This window comes from Herpailurus yagouaroundi, unplaced genomic scaffold, assembly GCF_014898765.1.
Source record: "Herpailurus yagouaroundi ecotype Mexico unplaced genomic scaffold, PumYag 159, whole genome shotgun sequence".
Lineage (NCBI taxonomy): Eukaryota > Metazoa > Chordata > Mammalia > Carnivora > Felidae > Herpailurus > Herpailurus yagouaroundi.
The window spans coordinates 23506428-23519708 of NW_024412400.1; the positions used below are offsets into that span (position 1 = coordinate 23506428).

Here is a 13281-nt window from a genome sequence, read left to right on the forward strand (position 1 = left end):
CCCCCCCCACCCCTTCCCTCACTCATTCACTAGTTACTTGTCTTTCTGCTTTTTAACTCGCCGCCCCCGCCCCCTCCCCCAATCCCGGCCCTCCAGCCCGGGTTTTAATCCCCATCCCTTTTCCGCCTTCTCCTTGCACCCTGCCCCCCCCCCCGCCGCCTTCCTCCTCCGCTCCGCACCCCCTTCCTCCTCCTCTCCCTCCCCCCCTCCGCCGCCGCCGCCGCCGCCGCCACTTTCTCGCTCGCTCCCGCTCCCCGGACGCGGCGGATGAGCCGGCCCCGCTGGGGAAGGGCTCGGGGCGGCGGCGGGCGGCCGGGAGGAGGCTGCGTGCTCGGGGCTGGGGCTGCGAGCGGGGTGATTTTGTATTAAAATGAGGAGGAGGAAGAAGCGGCAGCCACAGCGGCGGCGGCGGCAGCAGCGGCAGCAGCAGCGGCGGCAGGAGCAGCGGCGTAGAGGGCTGCAGCCCGGGCGGACGCGCGGAGCCGAGCTGGGCACGGCGGCGGCGGCGACAGCGGCCGGGATGAGTCAACTAATAATTTAATGGGGGCAGAGACGGCAGCGCGGGGGAGAGCGAGCGAGCGAGAGCGAGAGCGAGCGAGCGAGAGAGAGAGCAGCAGCCCCGTCCGGGGACTCGCGCTCACACGCACGCACACACACACACAAACACACACACACACACCTCTCCCTGTGCCACCCAGCAACAACCGGCCTCGTCACAACAACAGCAACAGCCGCCCTCTAGCCCGGCCCGGGGACCGAGCCTGAAGCCGGGGCGACTCCAAGGGACGCTTCCCACCCCTCCTCTTGCATTTCGGGAAACTCCTCATCAGTTTTGTTGGGGTTTCTGGGCTTCTTTTCCCCCCTAAGTCCCAGTGCCATTGTGGTGCTCGTTGTTTACCTCGGACTCGGGCTGAGTGAGAGCTCGGCGACTTTTTGGGGGGAGGGGGCGGGGAGTTCGTCGCTGCCGAGGCTGTGGAGGTGGCTGGGGGGGTGCCTTCAGATTCCCTCCCCCTCCCCCCAGACCCTCTCTCTCTCTCTCTCTCTCTCTCTCTCTCTCTCTCTCTCTCTCTCTCTCTCTCTCTCTCTCTCTCTCCTCACTCGGCTCCCCAGGCGCTCGCAGCCCCGCGTCAATGGGCTGGGAGAGGGTCCTCGGGGCTGCTATCAGCGAGGGCCGAGTCAAAAGTGGCATTTCAGTGCCTTTCCGGGGCTCTTTCCGCGACCTTCTGCCCCCCACCCTCGCTGTTCCCCGGTAGATGCCCTCCTTGGGGGTGCGAGGCTGTGGGAAGAAAGTTTAAGGTTTGTTAATAACCAGTCGAAATTGTTGGGGAGGGGGTGGGGGCCGTTGGAAGGGAGGCGAGGTGGCCTTCCCCTCCCCGCGTTCTCCGGGGTTATTGGAAAATAATACTGCAAGTGACAGCCAGAAGTAGACTTTCTGTCCTCACACCCAAGAACCAGAGCGAGCGGGAGGGAGGGAGGGGAGCGAGGGGACCTTTTTTTTTTTTTTTTTCTTTTTGGAGACCTTGTCCGCAGTGGTTTTTTTTTTTTTTTTTTCTTTCCTTTTTAAGAGAATCCTCAGTCACCACCTCGCCTCCCCAGCACCACCACAGTGCACGGCTCATAACGGGTTTTGCTTTGTTTTTACGATTTTCCCCCCAACGAATCACTTGTCAGATCAATTTTATCTTCTCCCTCCTCCCTACTTCCCACTCTCCCCTCCTCCCCCATCGAAAACCCCGTTCTCCGAGGTTAGACATTTTACAAACCATATATGTTGTTTTTCGAATTGTGATTTTTTTTTTTAACCCCCCTCTCCCATGGCTACTCTTCTAGACGTTTATTTCTGCCCTTCCCCCGCTTAGGGGGGCGGGGGTAGGGGAAGAGAAAATAATACAATTTCAGGGGAAGTCGCCTTCAGGTCTGCTGCTTTTTTTTTTTTTTTTTTTTTTAATTAAAAAAAAAAAAGGACATAGAAAACATCAGTCTTGAACTTCTCTTCAAGAACCCGGGCTGCAAAGGAAATCTCCTTTGTTTTTGTTATTTATATGCTGTCAAGTTTTGAAGTGGTGAGTTTCAGGTCGGTTTTGCTAATTTCACTCAGTAAAACTGCAGTGTTTCTGTTTCTAGATAGTACTTTGCTTCTTTGTCTCTTTAAAAGGTCACAGTGAAAGCTTGGCCTGGATCGTGCCGGCCATATGGAATGGATAAGGGCACAATCTCTTAAAATGTGATTATGGGGTTCTGTGGGGGCAAGTGAGGTGATCCAGCAAGGAACTGGTTGAAAAAGATCCCACGTTGCAAAAAATAGGTTCTGGAAACCAGAATTTTGTGCTTTTCTTTTTTTCCGTTTAGAGGAAATGATAGCAGTGTCTGAGTTCACGGTTTAATTCAGTAATGATCACATACAGACTTGTTTTAGGGAGAGGGAAACGGGATTTCGAGAAAGTAACCTGCATTCTGTGTGCCAACCAGACTTTACACTAAAATGCGTTTTAAAATGTGTAACTCAAAAGAAAACTCTTAAGCCTGGCATCTGTTGAGACCTTAGTTAGTTCCCGTGCTATCAGTCCAGCAGGCCCCTGAAGGCTGCTCTTTGCAAGACCAAACTGAGGTTTGGTGAACTTTAGCCTTGGGCACAGAGTTTAAATGAGTAAATTGGGTGTTTTATGTGCATGTAATTTTGCTTTATAATGTAAAGCTTTTTACAAGATGACTGAGTGTTTAATAGACTCTTATAGGTGGGTATTGGAAGGATAATTTTGCATGACCTATATGATGTTTTGATTGTCAATACATTAACTAAATTATAATCTATCACTTTCATTTGCTGTACAGCTTATAATGCTGTTAAGCCTCATGACTACTTAATATGTTTTGTAGCATTAACTCTGATGCTGTTGTCTACTCCCCCCACCCCCACCTTTTTTTCTCAAATTGCCCCACGGGTTAAGTATTTTCTTTTCAAATCATATGTTTTAAAATTCATCATCTGCTCTAGGGTAAGGCAACCAATTTCAGAAAAAGCAGCTCTGTATTATAATCCACACGAAACATTATAAACAGTGTTTTGAATAAGTTAATAATCATCGCTCTCTAATTTTGGCTTTAGACGGTAGTAGCCTAATATAATGGAGAAGAGTAATCTTGATAAAAAGTGGTTAAAAGAGGCACATTTATTGTTAATGAACCTCATAACCAAAAACAGATGGGACCTCGATCAAGGGTAAACCTTTAGTTCTCAGCGTGCCACCCTAGAGTACAAGGATAAATAGCCATTATTTCTCAAACTTTATAGTTCCTCAATTGGTATTCTTAAGGTTACTTTTACTTTTAAACCTGCAGATTACCATTGTTACTTCCCCCCTCCCACCCCAATTCACCTCTTTTCTTGATTATAATGAACAAAGTAATCTATGGTTAAACAGGCAAAAAATGTTTACAGAAAGGCCATGCTGATACAAGCTGGCTTTCAACAAACACAGATCTCAATAGCTTCTTTGGTGCAATAATTTTTTTTTTTTTAAAGTACAAGATATGTTGAATTACCAGACAGCTGGAAGAAAGTGGTAATTATTATAGTCTCTTTGGCTTTCCTAAATATGATCCCCAACCCCTTAGTATTCGTGTGCTCCACACCTCAAGTCCCATGAAAGTTTATAAAATAATTCTACTAAATCTGTTCTTATCAGTTCCAGTTAAAAGTGTATTTTAGAAGGGAGTTTGAGGTCATACTAATTGCTTTATTAGAAACTATGAAAATTGATGTCCAATGTACAATATAACTGAAAACAATGATCTGTTACACTTTTCCTAAAGTCAGTTAAGATGTTGACTTCACTGCATACTAAATGGTAGTGACTGTGTTTTACCAAAATCATCAAGATTTTTTTTTAAAGTGAGTTTAGCACTTCAATCTAATGTGTATACACAAAGTATTTTCAAGTTTTTTTCTGGTGAGCTTGTTAGCAGCATTCTATTACTGAGGGACGCCTAAATATTGACACTAAAACACATAAGTTGTAATGCTTCAGTACCTGAAATATTTGAAGAAAGCCTCCACCTTCCATTTTCTTAAGGGTGAAGGGATCCAATCACATGTTTGAGCCAAGACTTGCCTACGTCTTTAACAGCTCATGTAAGTCCTGAAAATGGAAAACTTGAAAACTTTTTCTGTGAATCAACCTGTAAAGCCAATGAAGAGTTTAAAAAGCAGATATTTAGTACCTTCTTTTTAAGGTGGCATATATATATTTATTTTTCCTCATAAAAATTAAACTATGTAAAAATATAAACATACACATCAGGTCTAATTAATATTTTGGACTGTGACAATCTTCCCATTCTTGATTAAAGTGTTGCTATTGTGTTCTGTAATGAGTTTCTAATTTTTAAAAATTGGGAGTACATAAATATGTTATTTTCTTTTTAACTACGCTGGTGGTAATTCTTGTTCTACAAGTAAGCCCATTCCCTCCAACTTAGTTTTGTTGGTAGGTGACAAATTGTGTTTTTATTCTAATGTGTGTTGCTACAGTCTCCACAAATTATTTTGTTAACTTGAATGGAAATGTAATACTGTGATCTAGAAATAGAATTAACATCTGCATTATATTATGTACCTAGTTAAGCAATTTTACAAGTATGTTATATTTGTGGAGAGAAATAGGGACAAAACATTTACTTGGTGTATCGTAGAGAGAGAGAGAGAGGAAGAGAGAGGAAGAGCTAGGGAGAGACCCCCACCCAATTATAACATGTCTTCTTTTTAAATTCTGGCAGGTGATCTTTAGAGGGTAACTGAGTATGGATCATTTGAACGAGGCAACTCAGGGGAAAGAACATTCAGAAATGTCTAACAATGTGAGTGATCCGAAGGGTCCACCAGCCAAGATTGCCCGCCTGGAGCAGAACGGGAGCCCGCTAGGAAGAGGAAGGCTTGGGAGCACAGGTGCAAAAATGCAGGGAGTGCCTTTAAAACACTCGGGCCATCTGATGAAAACCAACCTTAGGAAAGGTAAATACTTGGGAGCCCAATCCTGGAAAGCTGCAAGCCCTTGTGTCTACTCAAGGCCACTTTGTGTGGGGGTGGGAGAGGCAGAACGTGTCTCTGTATGTCCTTTTCCTTGATTCTCTTTCTGATGTGAAATGAGTTGCATTCCAGGCTGCAGTGTCCGTCCTGTTTGGAAAGTATAGGCTCTGTGCTTGAGTGCAGTACCTGAGTCTCCTATGTAGACTGCAGTCTTTGACTATTTGGGATGATAAGGACTGAGTTACATATAATGGCCTTCCTGACACAAGGCTTCCGTGGATAAGGTGTTATGGTAGTAGAGAATATGTAGGTGGCTGTTGCTTAAACTAACCCTGATTGAGAATAAGACACTTAGATTGAGCACTGCTCTAGCTTTTTCAGAGGGTTGCTAGCTGTAAGTCGTTTTCAGAGACAATGGGAACCTTACGTGATTCGATGGAAAAGTTTTGCGATACCCTTTTTTGTGGTTTGTTTTCTTAAGAGCAGATTTATTATTTAGCAGTGAAAAACCTGATGATTCTAGGTCTTTATTTCTGCTGCAGTTGAGTATTTTTGATAAAGGAAGGGCAGACTTAGGCAAGTTTATCAGGAGAAGCGTGTAACTGTGTGACTCCTTTCTACCAATTTTGTATTAAATTGATGAAGTTTAACAACTTTGTGTTCAGCACCGCTACTTGTGTAGATCAGTGCCTCTATGGGTAGAACGTGTGTGCCTCATAATGGTCTTTATTTCGTCTCTGAACAACTGTGCATAGGAGTCAGATTCTCCTTACATTTGCTAATAAGCCAAGGATAAAAATGCCATCTTTTAGCAACCAAGAATATTAAGTAGGTAAAGTTAGAAGGCAGAGGAATTTCATTGTGTTTGATGCATAACATTTATCATACAATCATTTATTTTTTTCTTGGTTTGGCGAAAACAAAGAATATATTGATCCTGAAATGAACAGACACAGCAGTCCGTATTGTTAGATCTTTATCTATTAAAAATGGAAAAACAGCACTTCAGCAAATTCTTTGGCCTCTACTCATGATTACCCTATTTATTGATTGTTTGCCAAGAATGTATGCATCTTAAGAAAGCCAGGGTAAGAGCATTAAAAATATAATTTATTACGGCTTTTCAAACTGAGTGCATTAATATTGTACTGTGAAGCACTGGGGCTCTATAAAAAAGACTTTCTGACGCCTGCAAACATATAAGTTCCATAAATTCCTAAATAGGAGATTTCAGCTGTCTCTGGTATTATGTGATATTTGCACAGCAAACTTTAATGCCAGGACAGTTTTAGACAAGGATTCTACAGACTTCACTGCTCCTTATGGCAGACGTGCTGTTTACACAGGCTCATAAACCTTCAGCAAAAGCTTCTAAGACTGCCTCCAGGTTTAAATCATGTGGTATTTTTAGCATTCAGCAGTGACCAGTGCACTCCCCTTTTAATGCTGGAAGGTTACGAAGTTGCTGTAGTTGGAAGTCTCGCCAAACACTAGCACTAATAATCAGACAGTTCAGAGAAGGCTCCTGTTCAGCGTTACTCCCAGTATCAGTAAGGCGACGGTGACAAGTTGGCTGGGAGGTTTAGCAGCTAGATTTGTAATTAAGTGATTCTGTTGCCCCTTATCAGTAGTCACCTTAATTATCTATAGGGTATCTCGAAATAAAATCCAGAGTAAATCCAGTATGTTTCAACAGTTTGCAAAAGCGACAGTTACTTTCATATGTCTAAGGAGCATAGAATATAGAACACGTCTGTATCATTCTATAAGAGGAAAAATCAATGCGTGTGTTTTTGTTGCACTAACCCAACTCTTTGAAGCCATCAGAACAGGGGGAGGAGAAACCAAAGTACAGTAATTTCACTTCCTGCTCAATTTTTTTTTAAAACACTGCTTTCACAGTGACATATTTTTAAAATCCAGTTTAATTGTAGAAGGTTCTCAGCTTCAAACAACAAAATTACTAAAGCTTTTTGGTGGTGATGATGTGTTGTTGTTGTTGTTTTTTCATCTTATTTTTCATGTGCATGGTTTCTGTTTGACAGGTGCTAGATAAAAATTGTGGCTGAGATGAGAAAGCACTACTTAAGAAAAAGAGGTTGGATGTTTTTGTTTATTTGTGTAGGAAATTTTGCCAAACTACCTTCAAGCCAAGGAAGAAATCACCAGTTTGCATGTTGCTATTTTTGCTGTGGTCTTCCCAAGTCTTCTTCTGATCCCTGACAGGTTCTCTCTCTGGTATAAAACAGATGAATGAATGACAAGAATATTGGCAAGCTCTGTGGCTTGTTTTTCATGCCTAGCCTGTTGGGTACCTCCGAATGAGTTTGTGAGCTTTCCTAAGTAAACCTAAAGGGGTTTATTTGTCAGAGCTAGAATCTCTAGTGAACAGTTCGCTAAGGCTTTGGTGAAGATGCACATGTAGACAAATGTAGCTGTTTTACTGCCAGCTTTTGTTCAGCATAAACAAGAAAACAGAGCGTGTTGGAAGGGCATCGCTGGTGTCAGTAGGATATCCTGATTTTTAGCTCTGGTTGGTGTGTGCTAGAAATCTCCAGAAGTTGGGAGGATTGGTTCTGGGAGTCCAGAGGGCAGAGCTTATAGAGGCATTAACGTTATAGGACTAATTGGGGATCCTGGGTGCCCTGTTAAAGTAACCCTTGTCATCATTTATGCTAAAGATGATACCCTCCTGGCAGTTTGCCACAGTACAGTTCAGACGCATCTGCTTTTAACCCTTTTCCGTATATCACTGGAAGTCTGACAGTGTGCTGCATAAACACCTTGAGGACCACAGCATTCCGTGATTTCAGTTTCTAGAAGCCTCTTTTCCAACAGTGGTGTGGCCTGTGCTTATTAATAATAGTTTGGCTACTGAGTTATTACATGGATTAAAGTAAATAGAGAACACATCAGATCTGTGCAGATTCCTTTATCCGAATCTGTTATTACGAGGCCAGTTTCCTTTTCTCTGTCTCCTAACCTGTCACAAAGATTGTTTATTTTAAGGGCAGGTGGTCACTGTGATGTCTTTTTAGTAAGGTAGATTAAATGAGTAGCCATAAAGATAAATCTTAATTATTTGCATTATGCACATATTGAAATCACATATTTTGAACATCAGTTCGGTTAAGTTTTGTGTTTCTTGTATGGAACTGTTAAGTAACGATCTTTAAAAAGGAAGAAAAATGCTAATAATTTTATAGGCAAAGATCCTCTGGGCACAAGCAGGACAAGTTCAATATCAACAAAAGCATGTAGGAAGCGGGAAGGTGGGTTCCTTTGAAGACCAGTGTAGTGAGTTACATTTGCACACTGTATACCACTTCTGGGAGATCAGACAAGATACTTCTCTCTCGTCAGCATTATTATTTGATCAAAAAGGTAATTCTGCGTTAATTGATTTTGGAAAATACACTGTTGAGATGAAAACAGAGCCCAAGTTACCTTAGGACCAAGTTCACATTCTAGTTAAATATTTCTCTTACAACTTTAAAACCTAAAAGAACGTACATGTTTGTGTGTGCGTGCTTGTATTTCTGTGCCCTGTGTGCCTGGGAAACACAGTCTCCTCTTCTCTCACTGTTGGGAAGATTTATTTTCATGGCTTAGTTTTTCCTCCCCCCGGATTGTGTATCTGAAGGCTGTCGGTTTGCGTCTCTCTTTCTCTGTCTCTTTGACAGGAACCATGCTACCAGTTTTCTGCGTGGTGGAACATTATGAAAATGCCATTGAATATGACTGCAAGGAGGAGCATGCGGAATTTGTGTTGGTGAGAAAGGATATGCTTTTCAACCAGCTGATAGAAATGGCATTGCTGTCTCTGGGTTATTCGCATAGCTCTGCTGCCCAGGCCAAAGGTAAATAATGCATCCGTGGGGTTGGAAAAATTGCTTGGCATCCTTTGTTTACTTTGCAGGGAAAGCACTGAATATTTTTATTCAAAGAACTGTAGCCTGTGTGTTGCACTCGTGCCTTATAGACTGTGGGTTTAAAAAATTGGCTTAATTCAGTTTGGTTTAGTTAACACACATTTTGCGCGTGTGGAATGTCGAGGTAGATTTTTTTTTTTAAATTACTTCAGCTGAATCATTAGTATGCTTATTGACCTTAATAATCTGCTCCACTGAGGACCCACAAGGAAGTGAGGAGCGTATTTGAGCAGATGGACTGTTGAGAGTCAATTTGCATTTATGACTGAATATCTAGTTCTGTTTCTTTTATTCTGTTTCTGATGGTTTTATGGGCTGTAAAGTATTTTTCAATGCTGATTCCCATTGCAATAGAGAATCTTATCTAAATCGTAAAGCCATTTAGAACTGGTTCAGCTATGTCTTATTAGAACTTCCTGTAAGTTAGGAAAATGTGGCCTGTGCATAGGTTTTATTGATGGGCTTTTATTTCCCAAATAATAAACAACCCTTCAGTCATTTACATAATTTTACAATTTGGAAAGCTAAGCTGTGAATATTTTCATTGACCTGCCTTTTAGAGGGAAGGGAATCATTCAAACAGAAATCACAGTATTGCTTGTGGTGGGGGCAGCGTAAAAAACAAGGACAGCGACAACCTCCTGCTGGAAATATTATCTGAAGGGTACAATATTTAGTGATGTATTCTCTTTATCTGGAATAGGGCTAATCCAGGTCGGAAAGTGGAATCCAGTGCCACTATCTTATGTGACAGACGCCCCTGATGCTACGGTAGCAGATATGCTTCAAGACGTGTATCATGTGGTCACATTGAAAATTCAGTTACACAGGTGAGTCAGGACAGCAGTTCTAGGGCAGAACGTTTTCCGTGCCTGCTCTTTGGAAATAAAGCGTGTCTGGTCAGCCTTTGATGTGCATTTACTGGGTGTTTCAGAAAGGTAAATCCAAATTGATTTCATTGTTTTGCCCCTTCTGCTTTATTTTCCTAACTTCAGTGGATATTGAAAACCCGCTCCCCCCCCCACCCCCAAATTTGTAGGTTTTATGCAGGATATCAAAAGACAAGACTTTTTGTATTTAGTCAATTAAATGATGCATTACAAGAAGGCATTTTACATAAAGTTTACTTAAGAGAAAAATATTTTTGCATATCATGAACAGTGCCATCTGTGTACATTTTGTGAAAGAATGCCTTATTCACTATTGCCGCGATCTCATTTATTTATATATTTTTTTTTACCATTTTAATTCGTATGAACGGAGTCACGAAAGGAAAACGGTTAATACGTTAATGCTTTTCACGATGGCTCGCGAGAAAGCAGTACACCTTAAATTGTCTTCCCAAGCGCATCAGAGCAGGAAGGTAGAAGTAACGTGAAAAAATAGCCACCACAGGCAGCTGATGTATAATTCATGCATCGATACAGCAGATGTGTTGTATAAAGTAATTAACTAATCGGAACAATCAGGAGACCGAGAGCAATCTCCAGATGCATCTGTTTGATGCGCAAAATGAAATCTGTCTGTCTTAAAGGAATGTTCTGCAGCGGGATGCAATCTTGTAATAATCCCCTTTCTAATCTATGTCTCAAATAGTTGCCCCAAACTAGAAGACTTGCCTCCCGAACAATGGTCGCACACCACAGTAAGGAATGCTCTGAAGGACTTACTGAAAGATATGAATCAGAGTTCGTTGGCCAAGGAGTGCCCCCTTTCACAGGTACTTAGCATAGCATGTAATAAATAATAAGCCATCATGGGCAGCCCTGATTTCAGGTTTGATGGGGCTCCATAGTCGAAAGCAACTGGTATCTGAAGCAGGTCTGTCAAAATTGCAAGGTGACTTGACCACTGGTGACTTGTAACAATATGCCTGATTTATTATGGACAGCGCCGTTACGCGTTTTCTCCCTTGGGGAAAAGAGCAAAGGAGAAACAGCTCAGCAGAAGACTGCCTTAGCTTGTTTTTAGATTCCTCTTCTGAGTTCTCTGAGCATGGAAGCTGCATTCTCCTGAGTGTCCTTATGTAAGAGAGAGTAAAGGTTGTATAACCTCCAGGAACCTTTGGTGAGCGCGAGTGGCAGTGTAAGTGTTAATGGAAAACTTCGCCATGCTACCTCAATAAAAAAAAAAAAAGAGTACAGTTTCTAGATATTTTATCCGTTACAAAAAAAGGAGGAAAAAAAGCATTTCGTATAAACAATCATAAAAATAAGAAGTTTCTTCCCTGTAACTAAAGGTTGAGTGGTGCTCGGGGTTTTGTCACCAGTTCTGTGGCATTGGTTTACTTGTTTTGCTTTGTTCTTTGGTGGAATTTTATTTTTTTCCTCTGAGATTCCTGTCATGTTATCAGAGACTCTTGAAATGAGACAAAGATTTATTATTGTATTTGATATTTTAGAATGAATTTTGGTGAAGCGTAACTAAAACTCTAGATGGAGACTGCCCCTTTTTCTAAATTTCAAACCAAACATTTTTGATCACGCTTAGCTGATTTCACATAAGAAAGGGTGCTGTGAACCTGCTCTTCATGGGCTGCTTGTGTAGTCGCTACCTAATTGTGTCAAGATGCCATCCCCCGGTGTCAAACCCGATGTGAGGTCATCCCGTGATCTAGTATGATTCAAGTACAATCCGACGAGATTTTTACCCCATTTTGAAGTTTTTCTTTTATGTCAAGTTCAGAATGTAATCCTGAGTGTTAGTCTGTCAGTCACTTGAATGTGAACCGTATGACTCTGCTATAAACATTTCTGCTCTTGAGATTTTCTCAAAATATACTTCCAGTGTGATGCTTGTGAAGGTACTGGTACCTTCAGAAGGAAGCTTGCGGGCTTTTGTGCTACTGTCTTATGGAAACTCCATGTATCCCAGGTTGCTGCATTACAGTCCATCGGCTTTACTTTGATATTTGTTAACGATTATAGGAGTGAAGCAAGTGAATTAAATTTATAGTTAATTATGGCTTTCTATATTATAAGGTAAGCTGTAGCCATAGGTAAAAAAATTTTCATATTGCAGGTGTCAGTTTCTTGGAATTCAGGGCAAATTCTTTTTGTCATTTAGCTTATTTCCTTCTATCTTCCCTCTCTCACCCTTGGAGTAGAGAGGATGTGCTCACCCTTGGAGTAGGGAGGATGTGAATTTATAACCATTGAATAAAAGTAATTTAAATTAATTAAACACAGTTAAATCAATAGGATGATATAATGAAGCAGGTGACTCTTACATCTGGGACTTTGGGTTTCGCAGACAACTCCAGATAATGTCACTTGGTTACTAGCATTTGAAAATTTGAAATGGCCTAGAAATAAACTTTTTTAGAATTCAAAGTTAAGACCTACATAGCCCCAGTATGTTGCTAAATGTCCCATTGATTTTGGAAGGAAATTCTGGCAACGATTTCAGGCATTTACTGTGAACTGGAGAAGAGAATGCTAGTACAAGTATTTTTTGATATAAGCAGTGAGAACTGATTGTTCAGTGACATCAACATTCAGCCAGTAAACTCTACCTCACTATAGCCTGTAAATATAATTGTGAACGTACTTAATGTTATCATGGGAAATGAATTGAATACAGACAATTATAACATTAAACAGAATGACCAAATGAAATTCGGGGCTTGGTTTTGGAGTCCTCCGTTGGTGAACTTCTGTGGAGACACGTTTAGGAGAACATGTGGCTGTGTGTAAGCAGGAGCCCCTGCTGTAATCGTGAAGTGGTGAAACCAGGCTGTAACTTCAACATCAGTTGTAATTACAGTTGTCCTTTCTTTAAAAATATCTTTCGAAAAGACTACATGTGGTTTACCAGTGGCAACAGATATTTGAGATCAATTTAATGCTTAATATGAAAAAAAATGCGACCTGTTCTTTAAATGAGGGGGTTATTTCTCTCTCTAGAATGAGTCCATGGATCGTAATACTTAATTTGGAACGTTGTAATAATGAACTGGCTTCCCTTTGCTTCTTTATTTTCTTTTCTGTCATAAGTTATTAAAGAAGAGAAAACCAGGCTCTGTAAGGCCTTAGCCCAAAATATATGCTGAGCTTGGTGAAACAACTCTTTCTCTCCCCTGTGGTTGAGATACAGCGATGAAGATGGCATTGTGAAAAATGCCTTGCAAGTAAATATTGCCTCAGTTTTACACAAAATGGAACCTGACGTGAAGAAACACTCATGTTAAGACTTGTTTAGCCCCCCTCCCCCGCCTGTGGAGTTTTGATCTACTTGCTTGAGAATTTTGAGTATAAAAGTCTAATATGCACATTTTGCTGTACATTGAGAGTTTTGTTTACTATGATAAAATACCTCAAAAGC

General features: G+C 41.4%; 1 protein-coding gene across 9 annotated transcripts in view; it reads left to right on the plus strand.

Moving 5' to 3' along the window:
- SATB1 (SATB homeobox 1) overlaps positions 1 to 13281 on the plus strand; it is a 102157-nt gene that overhangs the window by 20806 nt on the left and 68070 nt on the right. For 4 of the 9 annotated variants that reach the window (XM_040480100.1, XM_040480101.1, XM_040480102.1 and 1 more), the window contains exons 2-5: positions 4777 to 5011; positions 8710 to 8886; positions 9662 to 9788; positions 10555 to 10678. In XM_040480100.1, coding sequence (XP_040336034.1) covers positions 4801 to 5011; positions 8710 to 8886; positions 9662 to 9788; positions 10555 to 10678 — 639 coding nt within the window. In that variant the 5' untranslated portion in view covers positions 4777 to 4800. Of the gene's footprint in view, positions 1 to 1060; positions 1297 to 1505; positions 2075 to 4776; positions 5012 to 8709; positions 8887 to 9661; positions 9789 to 10554; positions 10679 to 13281 lie in introns of those variants that run through there. The other 5 variants (XM_040480103.1, XM_040480104.1, XM_040480105.1 and 2 more) reach the window with 3 other exon arrangements.